This window comes from Chionomys nivalis, chromosome 11 (genome assembly GCF_950005125.1).
Source record: "Chionomys nivalis chromosome 11, mChiNiv1.1, whole genome shotgun sequence".
In the NCBI taxonomy this organism is placed as follows: Eukaryota; Metazoa; Chordata; class Mammalia; order Rodentia; family Cricetidae; genus Chionomys; species Chionomys nivalis.
The window spans coordinates 38,607,031-38,626,794 of record NC_080096.1 but is presented as its reverse complement, the minus strand read 5'-3'; the positions used below and the strand labels follow the sequence as shown (position 1 = coordinate 38,626,794).

The 19,764-nt window shown below is 41.5% G+C and overlaps 1 protein-coding gene across 6 annotated transcripts in view; it reads right to left on the bottom strand.

Annotated features, from left to right (window-relative positions):
* Osbpl9 (oxysterol binding protein like 9) overlaps positions 1–19,764 on the bottom strand; it is a 139,489-nt gene that overhangs the window by 64,275 nt on the left and 55,450 nt on the right. For all 6 annotated transcript variants that reach the window (XM_057783508.1, XM_057783511.1, XM_057783506.1 and 3 more), the window contains exon 4: positions 7,600–7,676. In XM_057783508.1, coding sequence (XP_057639491.1) covers positions 7,600–7,676 — 77 coding nt within the window. The remainder of the gene's footprint in view (positions 1–7,599; positions 7,677–19,764) is intronic.

Here is a 19,764-nt window from a genome sequence, read left to right as displayed (position 1 = left end):
TATCTGGGAAGGATTTTGGAGGTGTGGCCTTTTGGGGAATATGGCTCTGTGAATGTGTGCTTGCCCAGTAGGCCCTGGATTTACTCCTCAGTAAAAAGACTCAAGTCATGCTACGGCACTTTACTTTCCTGCTGATAAAACACTGGTAAAACAGTGACCAGGAAGCAACCAGGGTGGGAAGGGAAGGGTTTGTTTAGTTTACAGGTTACAGGCCATTATGGGGGAAGCCATGGAACTTAACCCCAAGGACTTGAAACAGAAAACAGAGAAATTCCACTTCCTGCTTGCTCCCAGTGCTTGCTCAGCTTGCTGTATTACACCCTGCTCAAGGGCAATATCACTACAGGGGCTGCCACTCCCCATCCACTAGCAATCCCAAACGCCCCACAGAGTGTAGGCAAGCTGATGCAGGCAGTCTCTCAAAACTCCCTTTCCCCATGACTCTAGCCTATCAGGTTGACAAGAAAATCTAACCAGCACACATGTAAAGACCAAGAAGAAACAAGTTTATTTTTCTAAATATTAGAAGCCTATCCCAAAAGGCCAGATAGTTCCAAATGCTACATATAACAACACTTAGGCATTGAACTCAAGAAGATCATCTTTGGCTAAAGGGTGAGTTGGAGGCCAACCTCAGCTACATGAGACCTTGCCTCAAAAAACTCAAAACAACAAAACCTATGTGTTAGGTAAAGATGTGTCATTAGAAATTGAGTAACAAATGTACCATCTAGGTGGGAAATACTGATAATAGGGGAAGCTATGCATATGTGGAACAGGGCTATGATAAATAGGAAATCATTGAACTTCCGGGTTTTTTTTTTGGGGGGGGGGTTGGTTTTTTTTTTTTTTTTTTTGCTTTGAACCTAAAACTACTCTAAAATACATGGTGCTTGTTGTATTTTAAGCCAAACCAATTTCTCTAGGCACTGACCTAGCAACAGAAGCCAAATGACTAGAGCAGGTAAAAGACAACTTGATTTTCAAAAGCAGTCTATACGACCTCAGTATTTTAGCCTAAGTCTTCAGAAATTTTAAACTGAAGTCAGCCAGTTGATTCCTATGTAGGAATGTAGGCCAGGTGGAGTACCTATGTCACCTGGCACATGGAAGAAGCACCACCTACCTTACCATCCAAGCTGCCATGTTTCACCAGGGGAAACTGTAATCAACACATTCTCAAAAGGAAATATTCTGTTCAGAATTAGAATTAGCAGCCTTTCCACAGGCCCACGATGCCTACAATAGTGCAAAGTCTTGCTCACTCCTGTGTCCTCAGGGACTAGCATTAGGAGCTTAAAAATGTCTGTTGGGGTAATGAAATGCCAGGCACTGTACTGTAACAGCCTCAATACACTGTGGGGGGGAAGGTGAAAAAAACAGTCTAGGGTACACAACAGGGAAGTCAGAGGACAAGAGACCAGTTTTTCCTCTATGAGTCTTTAGTACCATTCAATTTTTAATATTATATTTGATGTATACAATTGCCCTAATTTTTATAGGTAAGATTCTGCATTGGTCACTTTATTCTGAAAGAACTTCTAGATTTCATATTTAAAAACTTACATTACTACATAAGTACAGGCCTTTGCCACTGGGCTGAGCTTAGATGAGTCTTAGTTTAGATTCCACTGCTTTGTGTTGGTGGCATTTCATTTGGAAGCTCCCTTGAATGATTTTAAACCTGAAGCATTTACATTTTGTTCTACATTTGCCTACACAAAGTGATTCACAATAAAAATGTGAAAAAAGGTAGGAAAGGCTAAGAGAAAGGGAAGGGAAAAGAGAGAGGAGAGCCTACAGTTAACATAGAACAACTGTAGGAAAACTTCACAGGATTTAAATGGACAGAAATTTTCTGTTATATTTCCCATCTCCATTCTACTCTAATTACAATGTGCTCATAAATAAGCAGAGATGACCCAGAAAAACAAGGACTAGAATCAAGATGAAGAAAGGGTAAAGAAAGCTTTAGATGAAATGACAGTCGGAATAGAATACTATGTGCAGGCACTGCAGGTTAGAGAGTCCAAATTACCATCACACAACTGCTTTGCTGAGGTTTTAAAGCCACTTTAAAGATGAAGAAACTGAGGTTAAAGCTAGGTAGGCATAATGGTGCACACCTTTAATCCCAGCACTTGGGAGGAAGGGGCAGGCGGATCTCTGTAAATTCAAGGCCAGCCTAATTTATATAGGGAGTTCCAGAATAGTCAGACCTACAGAGAGAAACCTCATCTCAAATCCTGTCCCCTAAAAAAAGAAAGGGAGGGGGAAGGAGGGAGGAAGAAAAAGAAAGGAATGAAGGAAGAAGGGAGGGAGTGAGGGAGAGAGACAGAGACAGAGAGAGAGAGAGAGAGAGAGAGAGAGAGAGAGAGAGAGAGAGAGAGAGAGAGAAACTGAGGTTGAAAAGCAATTAAGTATCACCATAGATTTCACAGCTAGGCAAGCCCTAAGTCCTAGTCCTGGTTCACCTAGATCTAAAGCATTTCTTCTTACCCAGTTCTTTCTTACCCAGTTCTCAAACTACCCATGAAAACTGGCTAGTGCTGGGCTTCTGTATGTGTACCATGAGCATACATAGTATATCAGTAAGTGGGTTTCTCTCTCATGAGCTTTACAAACTTAAGAGAGGGATGTATAAGTAAGAAGAGAGGATGCAGCTGAAGCCTACACCGCTCCTAGCAAAGACAAGTGTTCAAATGTTCACTGCTAAGATGACACAGCAGAGTATTCTGGGGCTACAAGAGGGGAAAGCACATCAGAGGCCGAGGGAGAGATTCCCCTTATATATAATAAATATAATATACCTGTAATTTTGCTACTCTTATGAATCGTAATGAAATATCCGATATGCAACCCCTGAGAAAGGGTTCTTTAATCCCCAAAGGGGGCGTGACGCATAGGCTGAGAACTACTGCTCTAGAGGCTGTTTCTTTCTCCTCATTTATGAATGCTCAGGATCATTAATGATGGCTGTTCATTTAAAGGATGAAAAAGAAAATAAATTAAGGAATATAGGTTGGGATAGTACAAGAAATAGAGCTGCCAAGATAAAGTGAAAGCCTAGGCTGAGTGTGACTGCACTGGAGGGAGGGAGGGAGGGAGGGAGGGAGGGAGGGAGGGAGGGAGGGAGGGAGGGAGGGAGGGAAGGAAGGAAGGGAGGGAAGCAGCCCATCTCCAGACTGAGCTTCCTATCCCTCAGAGGTCAAGGTTGGCATCATCAAAGAAAACAGAGGCTTAATGACAGGGCTTGAGAAAGAAAGGGATGGAGGCTCCTTTGTAGCCCTGCCTTGGGAATTCCAGGGCAGTAGATCCCTAAGGCAGAGGGGACTGAAAGCTTTATGAAGATAGGAGGGGGAATCATCTACAGAGAGTTTAGCTCAAGTTACGAAAATGGCAGAGGCAGCCACAGAGTCAAGGAAGGAGGCCTCGGTCTCAAAGGAATCAAGGTTATTGATCTTTGAGAAGAAAAAGAATATGTGAAGCAGAGAAAAGTCTCAAGAACTGTTGAAGAAGAAAAACCTTTTAATGTGAAGAGAAGAACATGGATTTTTTTTTTTTTTTTTGCGTCTTTTTGTTTTGTTTTGGAAGGGGCAGGGTCTATTGATGTTTTTGAGACAGGATCTCACTATGTAATCCTCACGGGACAAGAACTCACTCTGTAGACCAGGCTGACCTCAAACTCACAGAGGTCCTCCTGCCTCTGCCTCCCAAGCTCTGGGATTAAGGTATGTGCACCACAACATCTGGCTGAAAACAGGTTTTTATTAGATTCTAGACCTAAAGAAAAGATCTCACTGTGGGAAATTCAACTGGCAATCAACAAAAGGTCATTAAAAGCTTCTGGAGCTGGGAATACAAGTCAGTTGACGGAGTGCTGCCCGGCAAAGCACAGAGTCCTGGAATTTTAAGAAAGAAAGGGGAAGTTTTTAATCATGATGGATATTCCATTAGAGGTGGAAAACAATTAAAATTGAGATAAATATAGCCACTTCACTTTGGTAGCTTCTTATTTTGAATTTATTTTATGTTCCTGGGTGCTTTGCCTGCAGAGGTCAGAAGAGGACATCTGATCCTCTGGAACTGGAGTCACAAGCTCACAGAGAGTTGTCAGCCACCATGTGGGTGCTGGAAATTGAACCCGGGTCCCCTGGAAAAACAGGATGTGTTCTTAATCACTGGGTCATCTTGTCAGCCCTCATAGCTTCTGTTATAATGGGCAATAAAAGCAATGAAAACAGATAGTTGTAGTCTCAGGAATGAAGACTAGAGTAATACACAGTAAAAACTGTCCAGTCACAAGAAATTCTAATGGTGTTGGCTAAAGCAATGTTAAAGAAACGGGCCACAAGCTCTACACTGGGAAATGAGGTAAGAAAAACTGGAAGAAGACTAAAATGGCCAGGGAAAATAGATATGAAAAGACCAATGTGAGAGAAGAGAGGTTTGGAGGAAGTAAAGCAGTAGAGGAGAATGGAGTGAAGAAAACACTCTGACATTTGAGGTGGTGTAAGTGTAATAACCAGGCCAGAGTGATGCTGAATCTCCACTCTCAGGGGATATGGGATGCCCCTCTGTATGCTGTGAATATGTTTTATTATAATTGGTTAATAAAGAAGTTGCTTTGGCCTATGGAAGGGCAGACTAGAGCTAAGTGGGAAAACTAAACTAAATGCAGGGAGAAAGAAGACAGAGTCAGGCAGACGCCATGTAGCTGCTGAAGGAGAAAGATACAGACCTTACCCAGTAAGCCACAGCCTCGTGGTGATACACAGATTAGTAGAAATGGATTAATTTAAGATATAAGAGCTAGCTAAGCCATTGACCAAGCAGTATTGTAATTAATATAGTTTCTGTGTGATTATGCAGGTCTGGGCAACTGGGAATGAAAGGGCAGTCTCTGTTTATACCCAGGCCCTCCCAAAAGTGCCAATCTCTTAGTGCCTGACAGATGTGTTATGTGCCTGTATGTACTCAACAAGTAACGATGGAAAAGAACTCAACTGTTTATGTATCACTTCAGCAATTCCTTCCCATCACTAACACTTGTTGAGCTCTAATGAACCACCAAGCACAGGAGAAGGGATGGCAGCTGACTTCTGTGCAGCTCTTCCAACAGGGAGGTACAACTGGAGACTCTTGTAACTACCACAATGGTGCTAAGGAGGAGATATTGTCAGTCAGGTAGGTCAAGGTTAATGAGTAAATGCTAATCACTGCACTGGACTACAAATCGGACACCCAACTCCAGAATGAGGCTCTTCACCACACTCCACTCTCTCTGAGAAGACAATACTGCCCACTCAAACACACAGCTTCATAGTTCTAAACATCTTAGCCTCTCTATTTACTAAGAACATTCATATTACATGTTTTCTTAAAATGCCAAAGTGATCAAAGCCTAGAATATTTCAAAAATATCTTTTCCTTCCTGTTGTTCCCAAAACATGTAAGCTCTCTTTTTACCAAACTCTAATTCTGATTCTACAATTGGATCCACATTGGTACCTGATTGGAAGCAGTTACCTACTAATGGGAGTTTTGTGTGCTTTGAAGATAGAGAAGGCACAGAACTCAGGAGAGAGAGGCAGAGGATTTTGAGTTTCAGGCCAACATGGGCTACACAGCAAGATCCTGCCACCACCACCCCACCAAAAGTACTTAGGAACTGTGTAGTGACTGTGGCATCCAAAGGGAGGTCCTTCAGCTTGAAGGATGAGGGTCTGTCCTTGTATGTGCTACCAAAGAGGTCAGCTCTGAGATAAGCTACAAAAAAGGCAAATGGCATTAGAGGCGGATAGGGGAGATGGAAGGGAAGGGAAGAGATAAAGAGGGAGAGAGAACAAGAACATCACTCAGAAGAATGTAGAGGCCAGAAAGCTATAAAGAATGTTAAGGGAAGGAAGTAAGTAAGAGCATTTGATGGGTTTCATGGCCCCACAGCAGAGGCCTCTAAGGGCAGGCTGAAGACACATCAGACACCTGCATGTCATTTAGCCAGTTAGGGGGAAACTGCATCTGACACATTCAATGTAATTAAATGTAAAACAATTACCTTCTAATTGGACCACATGTCTGTCCAAAATATTCTATATTTTATTTATGGAACTACCTAAATTTAAAAAAAAGAACTTGATGGCAATCATGAAGCTGCTTTAAAAAGCATACATCAGGGTAATCTACAAGCCTTTTCAACTCCATCTTCACTGTTCCCATCCCTTAATAACCACATCAAACACTGTTTTCTAAGCCTCACCATGTGAGAAGAGCTGAGGTAAACCTTACCAAATCAAGCAATTTCTGGATCAGACAAAATAGAAGGGGGTCACAAGGCACCAGTTGTCTACAATTCAAGACTAAAAAAACATAAAACAAACTCCTCTGTCTGCCACACATGGACATTCAGAGGCGAGGTGTAAGCAAGCATTTTCTCTATGCTAGAAGAGGTGTGAGCTGCATCTGTCATTTACCCTGTTTTGCTTCCTGTTCTGAAGCTACTAGGGCAGGGATGGGGTGGTGACATCTACTACCTAGTACTAACAAGGTGTTTTTGTTTTTCTAACACATCTCAGTTCCAGGCTGGAATATGACCCCAAAATTCTGACTGGTTAGGATTAGGCTCATGACCATAACCAATTTTTTTTTTTCTTTTTTAAAGACAGGATCTCAGACTGCAGCCCAGGCTGACCTTGCTCTCAGGGATCCTCCTGGCTCAGCCTCATGAATGCTGTCACCACTCTGCTACTCTACCACTCAGCCACTGACCTGCTCATCTTACTGACTATGGACCTAGACTCCCTACAATACGAGGCTGGAAACTGCTGCAACCAGTCTCACTACCACTGAGGCAGTGAAATAAGTCCCAATAATTATGAGCCAACAAAATCCAGAGATGGAAGGGGACTCTGAGTATAGACTTCAGATTTCAGCCAGCTTTGTTTCTCTTGACCCATTTATACTGAGTTTTCTTTCATCTTTATCCTAATTAGTATTAACCAGGTGTATGTGGTAATAACCAAATTCTATTAATAAGAAAATGATGGGGGCTGGAAAGATGGCTCAGAGGTTAAGAGCACTGGTTGCTCTTCCAGAGGTCCTGAGTTCAATTCCCAGCAACCACATGGTGGCTCACAACCATCTGTAATGGGGTCTGGTGCCCTCTTCTGGCCTGCAGGCAGAACACTGTATACATAATAAATAAATAAACCTTAAAAAAAAAAAAAAAAAAAAGAAAATGATGTCAACTTCTCAGCATTTATCAATTATTATACCTACAATTTGGTTTTATCGATAGCCCAATATTGATACAAAATACTTAAATATGTATCTGGCACATTTTAAAATATCATTTCACATTCAAATTGCCTTATACTAACTTCATTCCTGATTTTAAAATATCTGTATTTTGCCCTACAGAAAGTAGAAAAAAAAAAATGCTTGCAACTTTTCTATGCAACATTAAAAGTTAAGAATAATCAAATCAGAAATGAAGAGTTCTCATTGTATTATAGCAGTTTTTTTTTTTTTCAAAAACAACCATTCTCCCCAAAAGAAAGTCATAGACAAACTATCCAAACGCCATACAAAGCCTCTTACTTGAAGCTGGAGAGTATGTCGAAGAATGGTTTCTTCTAAGGCATGGATCCACTTCTCTCGTTCGTCGGCATCTCGAGCTAGAACAAAAGATTAGAATTTGCTGTGTCATTTCCTTAACAGGTTCACCTTAAGGAAGTATCTGATTTCTTAAGTAGATCCAATATCTAATAAGAATTACAAACTATAACAATTTTAACAAAAAGAATGGTTATGTTTAATAATGCATAGGTTACTTTTGTCACAGACCAACACTCCCATGAAGAGCAACCAGAAAAGCTGGACTGATTAGTTTTTACTAGCTTCATTTAACAGATGAATGGGTTTTAAAATGTGGCACATATACACAGTGGAATACCAGTCAGTCATTAACAAAAATAAAAATACAGATGGTACAGCGGAGGAAGCCAGGCATAGACACACAAGTCCATATGATCTCACTTGTATGATCCTCAAACAGTGCAACTCGAGAGGTCAATAGTGGAATGCAGGTTATGAGAGGGTGAACAGAGTGGAGAGAAAGGAAGATGGGGACAGGGTAGATTGGTAGGCACTAAGTTACATTATCTGGAAGCCAGCAGCTCTGTTTAGCTGCTGTACTATTAGGTGACTCTCAATACCAATATCTAAAAGAAGATTTTGAAAGCTTTTACCAAAAAAGAAATGATTAGTGTTTGCAGAAATAGGTACACTTAGCCTGATTTAAAATAACACGTATACAAAACTGAGGCATATTAGCCCTGTTCAGGATCTTATGTTTTTATGTATCAGTTAAAAAAAAATTTAACTTAAATTTAAAAAGAAGAAGAAAGAAAGAAAAGGTTGAAGACACCATAAACCAAGGTAGTAAAGAATTACCAGTTAGCACCTGGAGGAGAAGCCTTGCATTCAGTGATGCTCTCTGCCTAGCAGCATGATAAAGGAGGAGTTGTGGACTGGATGCTGCACTTGAGATCTGACAATGTATGTGCCAAGGGGATTTGGAAACTCTATTTTCTGGTACATTGAGACTGAACCTGAAAGTATTTTTTAAGAGAAGTTGAAAATAGGGCCCACTAGCCGGGTGATGGTGGCGCACACCTTTAATCCCAGCACTTGGGAGGCAGAGGCAGGCGGATCTCTGTGAGTTCGAGGCCAGCCTGGTCTACAAGAGCTAGTTCCAGGACAGGCTCCAAAGCTACAGAGAAACCCTGTCTCAAAAAAAACCAAAAATAAAAAAAAGAGAAAGAAAATAGGACCCACTAACACTGTAGTTCTCAACCTGTGGGTCGTGACTCCTTGGCAGTAGAATAGCCCTTTCACAGGGGTAACCTAAAACCATAAGGAAACAGATTTTACATTACAATTCATGACAGTAGTAAAATTACAGTTATGAAGTACAATGAAAATACTTTTTTGGTTGGGGTCACCACAACATGAGGAACTGTACTAAAAGGGTCCCCGCATTAGGAAGGTAGAGAACCACTATGCTAGCAAAGTGGAGTAAATTAGGCCGTGTCTTTTTTTTTTTTTTTTTTTATGTATACAATATTCTGTCTGTAGGCCGGAAGAGGGCACCAGACTTCATTACAGATGGTTGTGAGCCACCATGTGGTTGCCGGGAATTGAACTCAGAACCTTTGGAAGAGCAGGCAATGCTCTTAACCACTGAGCCATCTCTCCAGCCCTAGGCCATGTCTTGATTGGACCCCACAATGCCTTCACTTTGGAACTAAGGAAAAAGCAGAATTAAGCCAACTATTTGGTCATCTGTGTGTTCCACAAAGATCCTGATATCTAAAATAGACTAAAGAACCCCATATTGTTAGTAATTCTGGCATCTGGCTAGCAAAACTGGCGAAAATTTCCTCTAAGGATGGCAACCTCATCTTGGTCACAGACTCATCTGCCTGCCTGCCTGCCTGCCTTCCTGCCTTCCTTCCTGCCTTCCTGCCTTTCCTGCCTTCCTTATTATGCTTTTTTTCCAAGACAGGGTTTCTCAGTGTAGACCTGGCTATCCTAGAATTCCCTCTGTAGACCACATTGACCTTGAACTCAAAGATCTGCCTACCTCTGCCTCCTACGTGCTGGGATTAAAGACGTGTGCCACCACTGATCTTGTATTTCTACAAAGAATTTTTCAAATATAGTCTAGCACACAAGCAAATACAACCAAATACACATAAATGAAGGTGCTTCTCCAGATGACACCACACATAACTGAAACTAAGGTCAATAGGGATTCCAGATTATAAGTAACAGGTGGTATTGTAAAAGTTTTTTTTTTTGTTTTGTTTTGTTTTTTTACTTATCATCACTGTGTGAGCACTTCATGTAGGTCAGAGAACAACTTTGAAGGTTCAGTTCTCTTCACCTTTTCCTGTGTTCTAAGGATTAAATCCAGGTCATGCTGAGCCATCTATTTGGCTCCTCATTTTATTTTTCAAATAACCAAATATGAATTCTCAAACTGAAATACAGTATTTTTAATATACATATAATAATAAAAATTAGGAGCTCGGTGGGTGGGTTTAACAGCAGATTGAGTACAGTCAACAAGGCAATTAGAGCTCTGGAAGAGATCATAAGCAGCAGCCGCTGCCACTCTTGGGTATGGGGTATTCACAGTGGGCAGAGAGAGGTGTCCGAAGAGCGTTCCCAGTGCTCACACTGGGCAACTCACAACCATCAAAGCTCCAGCTCCAGGAGTATCTGAAAATATTCTTCTGGCCTCTGTGGGCACTTGAACACACATGGCACACAAACACACACACATGTAAGTAAGTAGACAAATTTAAAGTACAGATAAAGGGTTAAAAATAAATAAATAAAAAGGTAAGAAAATTTAATATGACCATGATTGGAATACCAGGGGGAGATAAAGAATAGATGAGAAGCCCTACTAAGGAAAGAGGGAAAACCAAGAAACAAATACAGGGCCATGAGAAAGGAAGAGAGCCATCATCCCCTGGATCTTGTGTACATTCCTGGTGGGCTGAGTCTCATGGCTTCTGACGACACCAGCAAAGGACATGACACTCCCTTTGCCAAGAAAAATTTCATGAACAAGATTATGAAACATGTTTACAGTCAAAAACACGTCACAACCTCTTAGTAACCACAAACAGTACAAGTTTCCCTGAGGAAATCTTACCACGATTATGAATCATACTAACACTCAAGCTGTCTTACTGCCTATGACCTATGTATTGCAAAAGTTCCTGACCTTTCTTGTCCTGCACTTTTATATAATCAGCACACCTTATCTGTAGACCCTCACAGTACACCTCATAAATCACTTTACATGCCTTCATTTACCATTAGATAAAAATACACCAAAACAGTTTAATCTTTTAAACATACCTACAGTTCAAAACCTACAAAATTCTAAGAAATTTCAGCTAACCTCTCAGGAAATCTACACTTCCTTGTAGTGTGTACAGTATCCCCACCCCAAAACACACTCTCTCTCTCTCTCTCTCTCTCTCTCTCTCTCTCTCTCTCTCTCTTACACACACACACACACACAGAAGCATGCTGCCTGTTTGTGATAAACCCCAACCTTGCTTCACACTGACTTCCTGAAATCACTTCCTGAGATTTGAATCAAGATCTTGATTTCACTTGAACGGAGGTTCCTAAAGCACCCTGAGAAGTCACAGCTGCCGAAGCTGCACACTGCTTACTGCTGGTGGCACTACCTGGCTGGGAATTTTCCAAAATTGATGAAAGACATTACGCCACAGATTTCAGAAGCCCTCGGAATCCCTGAGAGGTTATTCAATATAGAATCAAATACTTAAGCAAATATTGAAGGCACTCTCAATACTCCAGAGTAAAGTGGCTAGATAAGCCATATAGAACTATATATGTGCATGTGTGTAATGTGTGCATGCACGTGCAGACCAAGTGATGGTAACTCAGATACTCTTGGGATAAAGGACATTTCTGGGTCAACTGGTGGAACTTGAGAGTCAGTGGATCAGTGGTGTTACTATATCAATGCCAATTCCCACACATTAACATTTCTAATGCTAAGAGCTGTATTGCACATATGGTGTAGGAGGTCCTTTTGTATTTGTGTTGTTTTTATTGGTTAATAAAGAAACTGCTCTGGGCCTGGTGATAGGGCAAAACTTAGGTAGGGGGGAGACAGAACTGAATTCTGGGAGAAAAAAAGCAGAGTCAGAGAGAGATCCGCCATGGAGACGCCAGGTCAGACATGCTAAATCTTTCCCAGTAAGCCACAACCTCGTGGTGAACACAGATTTAATAGAAATGGGTTAAATCAAGATGTGAGTGTTAGCTAATAGGAGGCTAGAGCTAAAGGCCAAATAGTGTTTTAATTAATACAATTTCTGTGTGATTATTTCGGGGGTTAAGATAGCCGGGTGGCCAGGATGACAAGCAGCCCGCCCTTCCTGTTACACACATATGTGGGAATTTTCCATTTACAGGAAATAAAGAACTCAGAAGGTTCTTAATACTATAAGATTGAGGTAATTTTTAAATTTGTTTTTAGGCATTTACATATTTGTAGTGTGTGTCAGGGTGGAGGTTAGAAGAAAACTTGCAGAAGTAGCTTCTCTCCTTCTAGCACGTGGATCCCAGATCAAACTTAGGTCATGTTCATCAGGCTTAGTGGCAAGGGCCTTTACCCACTGAAACATCCCAGCAAATCAAGATTGAGATTTTTAAATATAACTTTTACATTTTAAAATAAACTCTATGATAATAAAACAAACATAACATAAATAAGCGCAAACATAACATTCATAAAGAACTCCACTCCCATTCTATAATGCTCAATTTTAATTCAATTTCTAGAGTAAATAGAATGCAAATTAAAATAGAAAATTTTTAATTTTGCTAAGCTGATTTCAAAACTTTTGTACAAATGCAGAGTACAGAACAACAGAGAACTTGCTGAAGAGAGAAGTCTTGTCAGAGAATCTGTTCCAAATATGAAGTCATATGAAATGGTTAGTAAAGAAAACATAGGTAGTTACTTACCAACCCTCACTGCTAAGCCTGCCCACTTTCTATGCATGACTGAAATCTGGGTGTGCGCACCCTCTCCCCATGCAGCTGCTCAAAGACTCCACTGCTGAACCTGCCTGCTTTGCTGTCTAACTCTCACTCCTAATCTCATAGCTCATTCCTGGCGGCTGCTTGCTTGCCTATCCTCTGGGGCTTTTCTCTCAAACTCCAATAAAACTGTTCTTGAGTTTCAAAAAGAAAAAGAAAGGAGAAAATATGAGGCTAAAAGTGTGGATCAGTTGATAGTGTTTCCCACAAAGGCCCCAAGTCCAATAATCCCAGCATAAAGATGGCAGGGTGCCGGTGGCCATGTCAGAGGAGGAACACAGTCCAGTGGACAGCAAAGCTTCCTGGGTATATCCTGGAGAGGTGAAGCCCCGGAAGGATCATTTCCAGAATGCCCTTCGCTTCCTCCTGCTTGCCACTGACGTGTTCCTGCTGTATTTAGCATGGTATGATTACCACGTGAATGGATCCCACTCCTCACTGGGCAACTTGCTTGCTGATCATAATGACGATGATTTTTATAAGAGCAATGGTGCTTAGTTAGATCTATGATTTCACTGACATTTCTGAGTCAGCCTAAAAGATACAGGTGGCTAAGACAGGTAGTGAAGATGATTGGGGAAATGGTTTGGGTTATTCTGTCAATTGACTCCTACAAGTTGTCTTCTGACCATGTGTGCAGACACTAATGTATCCACACACAAACACACATAAAATAAAAAAGTAATGAAAAATTTTAAAAAATAGAATTCATAAACTAGTAAATCAACTGTTTGACAAAAGTTACTATCAGCCATTTTAATGCCCTACAAAACCACTGCTTACCAAGAGGGCTGACGCCTGGGTCCAAACTCTGGTCTGATTCTCGGCTTTGCCCTTATTCACCTGGACCTTCACATTCCTTATGCCCTCTGTGCCTTAAGTGTCTCATCTATACTGAGGATGATAGTACCAAGTCTGAGGCTGAGAGGCAGGAGTTCAAAGCCAACCTTGGTTACACAGTGAGTCCCAAACCAGCCTGGGCTACATAGTGAGTTCAAACCAGTTTGGGCTGCACAGGGAGACCCTGTCTCAAACAAACAACAAAACTCAAACTGAAAAACTATCTTATTCACACCGGGGTATCTGGCAGGTATTTCTCTCAAAATGAATAAAAACAGCCTGTATTCCAGGGAGATTTTACAGTTTGTTGCCAATTATAAAATGGGTGCTGGGAACCAAATTCTGATTCTCTGCAAGAGCAATTTTATACTCTGACCTATGAGCCACCGTCTAGGGTGGTTATTTTGTTATGTCTATTAATGAAATGGGTTTACTGATATCATGAGATTTTTTTGTATTGTTTGCGAACTGTTTATTTCAGATAGTTTCCCCCCTAGAACTCAACTATGTTGCCCAGATTGACCTTGAACTTAAAGCCTCAGCCTTGAGTGCTAGGTTTATAGCAGTGTATAATTATGGCTGGCTCTTATGATACTGTGAGTAAATATGTTTAAAATCAGTTTTAATTTTTAAACTCGAAAATATTGGTATACACATGTGACTACAATTTTTCTGGAGACATATAATTTTAGAAGGCACACAAGGATACTCAAATAAAAAAGTCTGAGAGGTGCTGGCATACATGTAATACCTTATTGGATTACTTATTACTTCATCCACTGAATTCTAAGTACCCAGAAAGCAGAATTTGCTCAACTGAAGGTGTTGCTGTATTGCAAGCACCTAGCAAACCACTTTGCTCACTACATGATGGATGGATGGACAGGTAGATGAATGGATGGAAGGATAGATGCTAAACACAACCATTCCACTTATATAATTTGGTGGCTCAAAATGCAACTGACATATGGAATAGTCAAAATGTTTTGTTCTGTTTGTGCAGTGGTCAGTCCAGGTTCTCAGAATAGCACGCTGTGCCAAAGCTCACCCATTGAGCCATACCCTCAGGAGAAGCTATTTTTTTTAATATTTATTTATTTATTTATTATGTAGACAATATTCTGTCTGTGTGTATGCCTTCAGGCCAGAAGAGGGCACCAGACCCCATTACAGATGGTTGTGAGCCACCTTGTGGTTGCTGGGAATTGAACTCAGGACCTTTGGAAGAACAGGCACTGCTCTTAACCACTGAGCCATCTCTCCAGCCCCAGAGAAGCTATTTTTAGAAGGCAGTAAGGTGATATGGAAAGACAATGATCTTATGACCAAATCTAAACCAATATTTTGATAGTTAGAAACTTTCAGAATTATGGTTTTAATTAGCTGCTTATTATAGAAGTTAGAGGGGAGAGCAGATAAGAAGATATGTGTATCTTTTCCTTGTATACCTTTCAATCAAAGCAGATAGAATGGTCCAGGCTTATGATCCCACCCCACCCCCACTTCCCTAGGTCAGCTATGTTTTCCCTGGGTTCTGGACTTCAATCTGGTCCACATTTTCTTAATTCTCTAACACTATCATTTTCTTAGCAACTAATAGAACAAATGGTCATTTGTCTTCCAGAATGATGCCTTTCTCAATGAAGTCTCCTGACCAGCCTTATCTCTGTTCTTTGTTTTCGTTTGTTTTTCCCTGGCGCTGTGATAAAATGCTTTGATAAAAAGAACTTATGGGAGGAAGGTTTTAGTTTTGCTCAGGAGACAAGATACAGCAGAGAAGCCAGGGCAACAGGAGCTCGAAGCAGCTCGTCACATCTATTCACGAGCAGAAAGCAATGAAGCATGCTGCAGCTCGGTTCTCTTCCTCTATCTTATTCAATCCAGGACCCCAAGTCCAGGGAATGGTTCTGCCCACTTTTAAGATAGGTCTTTCCACACCAGTGAAAGGAATCAAGCTAACCCTCCCACAAGCATTTCCCGGGACTCTCTTCTACAGTCTGCCAAACTGACAATTAACACTAACCATCACAAGTCTTTACAGAAGACTGCCCCCTAATCCAGCACCCCCCATCCCACTACCTTGTCCCTACTGTTTCTTTAGTGTCCTTATGCCTTTAACATACATGCTGGTTCATGGCTATTATTTATTGCCCATCTTTCCTGTCCCTGGAATATTAAGATCCACAAAAGCAGGGATCTTTCTGGAGGATGGGGGTGGTGCGCACCTTTAATCCCAGCACTTGGGAGGCAGAGGCAGACAAATCTCTTGAGTTTGAGGCCAGCTGATCTACAGAGCTACAAAGAGATACCCTGTCTCAAAAACAAACAACAAAGCAGGAGTCAGTCTTTACTTCTCGACATATCCCAGCCAGTTAGAATCTCGCCATGGAAACGACTGTTCAACAAGATATCTGCTGAATAAAAATTGATGGCCCACTAATCATATTGCTGGGGATAGTGCTCCATTTCCTATTTGTCATAGGAAGTTAAGTTAGGGTTTCTTTTCTTCTTTCTTCTCTCTCTCTCTCTCTCTCTCTCTCTCTCTCTCTCCTCCCTCCCTCCCTCCTTCTCTTTCTCTCTCTTTTATTTTTTGAGGCAAAGTCTTACTATGTGGCTCTGGCTGTCCTGGAACTCACTCTGTAGATCAGGCTGGTCTCGAAATCTGAGATCCATAAGCCTGTGCCTCCCGAGTGTTGGGATTAAAGGCATATGCAAGTTAGGGTTTCTAAGAAATCACTTTTGCTTGATATGTTATTAAATTTTCCACAATTGGCTCCTTTGAAGATTTATTAATAGTTATAGCTGAAGTCTCCAAACTGTCAAAATGCATGCAAATATTTGCAAATGTGTCTCTCCTCCACAACTTCTGTTTTGATTAGCTGAAGCAATATTGTGAATCTCCAAGACAGAGTTAGCATTGTGTCAGGCAACTATGTGTTCATTCAGTCAAGGACAATGAAAGCCATATGAGTTCTTTTCATTTCATTCACCAATCACATGCTTGTCAGCCAAATTATTCCTACTCAATGAAAATCCTTGACAAATTGCTATGCAAATATATATACTACTACTTTTAGCTTCTACAGCTTTCTACACTGCATTAACTTCAGGGTTTCGTGAAGGAGTCAAAGTGTCAGTCAGACACTATTCCATAACCTTAAAAAAGCAAGACTTTGTAAAGTCCTTTTTCCGACATGGGGATGTAGGAACATTTAGGAAGGCTGCGGCTTTAGAGAGTTCTCACAGGCATTAAACAGGAAGGTGCTTTAGCTGTGCAGAAACTAGGGAAGGGGAGTGGACGGCTAATGGAGCAGCAGAAAGTGTGAAGGAGATGATAAGGGCCCGAGCCACATGACAGGCTTAGGAGCCAGAAGGAGCATCCTGTGGACAAAGTAATACAGGAGGACAAAGGGGTGCATATGCAAAGCAGGAGCAGGCTTCAGCTTGGCTCGCTGGGGAGATGGAGGTGCTGGTCCATGGCACAGTCTTGGCACTCAGGAGTGTGTGTCACAAGAGGCCAGCCCAGCAAGACCTTACACAAACACGACAAAAGAATATACAAGTAGAGAAACGAGAGGGCTCCAAAGGTTTGAAAAGCCTCACTTTGTGTGGGTTCTTGAAATTCACACTCAGGCCCTCATGCTTGTGTGGCAGGCACTTTACTTCCTGAGCCATCTCTCCAGCCCCAGAAGCGCTAAGCTAATGGTACATGCCTGTAATCCTAGCCTCTGGAGGCTGATGCAGGAGGATGTCTGTGAATTCATGGCCAGCTTGGAATACATAAGTACCAAGTGATCCAAAGCCATATAGCAGGTCTTATCTTTCAGAAAATTATAAAAGTTTTACTGAATTTATGAACAAAAGTACTCAAACACATATTAGAAAAAAAATCCCTCTTAGAGAAAAAACAAAAATGAGACTATATCTTTAATTCATTTTGGAGTCGAGAAGGGAGAGTGGGACGGAGAAGGTAAATTTAAGAGTCCAAAGCAAAGTGTCAGCTCACTAGGAGAAATACAGAATTTTAGAAAGAAAGGAAAATGTTACAGGGTCACTTTACTTGGATTAATAAATGAAACGAAACTAAAGAAGAAAATCAAAGCCTATTTAAATCATAAAGAAAGATCAGGAAAGAGCAGGGTGTGGTAGCTCATGCCTGTAAGTCCAGCACCTGGGAAGCTGAGTCAGAGTTCCAGGTCAGCCAGGCTACAGAGGGAGGCATACCAATAAATAAATATAAATAAGTCAAATTCAGGAAATAGACTAAAACAAAGCAAGCAAAATATGTGAAAAGAGAATTATCTAGTAATTCTTTTGTTTGCTTTTGAAGTAAACAAGATCAAATAGATGAGACCTAACAAAGTAATAGAATCCTATGGAAAAAATCATAATAATTTATGTTTGTTTCTTTAAATAAAATGCTTAGAGAAAATAGACATTATCCTTTACACAGTGCGGGTAGAGCAGCATATAAAAGGAGAATGTGCGCGTGTTTCTTTGGGGCAGAGCACTGGGAAGGCATTCTGCATTAGCCTGTATAAAATTCCTTCAGAGGGTTTCACTCTGGCTCCAGTTTCTCCAGGGAATTCTGCTCAGGGCAAAGAGCAGCAAGCCACTTCCTCTCTCTGCTATATTTAGCGCTAAGCTATTAACACAATATCTTTGCCTTTCCTTCAGAAAGACTACACTTCCAGACCAAGACTGTAGTTAGAACCCTGTACATATCACAAGCTTCAGCCCTGCCCTATAAAAGAAAACCTAGACACAGAAAAAAAAAGTCATTAATTCAGCACTCATCACAACACAGGATTTATATTCTTGCCAAATCACTATGCTTAAACCAGTGCCAAACACCTCATGTTCCACACTGGGTTCTCATAGAAAAACCAGGTTTCTCAATAGCACAAATAACTAAGAGAAGACAGACATGTTGGCTTCTTTCCCTCAAAAACTTTGAACTGCTCCCTCTGCTGGTGTAAGAAGAGAACTGTGGAGTATGAACAGACTGAAATAAGAGGGAACAAGGTCAACGTCCGACCCCCTCATCAGTAACTCCATTCAGGGAACAGTCCCATGCTTTCTGTGGCCAGCTCCTAAGTCTCCCTAACAGCTGGTGACTTGTGATGTGATTCACTGTCCTCTCTTCCCACCAGTGTCCCAGTTAACCTTGCCTCAGTGGGCCCAGCACAGTGATGAGTCCCTGCTTGGATACACAGAGTGCAGACACAAACCCACCTGCTACCATGAAGCACTGGTTTAGAAAGAGGCGACAGCAGCAAAGCAGGTACAGAGGCTACAGTATGATAAACAAGTCAGCGTGACAGGAGTCACAGAGAGTACGGCGTGAGTGAGCAACACTGTACAATGAGAGCTGTGAATATAAATCTAGGCCCTGCTATTGTGACTATGAATAAAAATTCATATGAGCCTCAAGGTCTTCCCCATATGGTAAGGATAAAACCATCTTACCCAACAGTGTGGTCCCATCCCGCCAAGGGTTATCATGCCCAGCATAATGTTCAGCTGACCCTCAGTGGCTGCTTCCCCACCAGTCCTGTTTTACTCGCCAGAGGCTCACTTCTACTGTGCATTCTAACCTCCTTCTCTAGGAAAAAAATCTCCAGCCGTCTTCCACAAAGACAAAACGCAAAACAAAAACCACTCATCACATCCCTGCCCTCAGCCTTACACCACCCATGGCATGCACTCAGATCAACGGTCTTTTATATAACACCCGACTCCTCTAACACGGAATCACCTGAAGATGGCCTCACTGCAGCCAGCAGCTCAGCAAGACAGAGCTTTTTATAATTCATTGAAATCTCAGCCCTTCCTAAATGTCAGTAAGTTGTCTTAAGGTCCTCTTAACTTGATTTTAAGAAGATGTAGATTGAGGATGTAGCTAGCTGGCCGAGCGCTTGCCTACCATGCACAGAGCTATGGGGTTTGATCCCCAGCACTGCACAAACCAGGTATGGTGGTGTATACGCCAATCCACACTAGGATATGAAAGAAGTTCTGAGTTCAGGACCATCCTTAGATAGCACATTTCAGGCCAGCCTGGGATACGTGAGAGTCTGACACACACATACAAAAGACAAGCATACAATATAATTTTAGTTCACATGATAAACTTATGTTACATGTGGAGTGTACTAGGAAGGGTCGCGGTCATGAAAATGCACGTTCACACCCTGGATGTCAATAAAAGGGCTGAGAGGAAATGCTGGCAGAACCAAGCAATCTGAAAGTTAAAGCAGG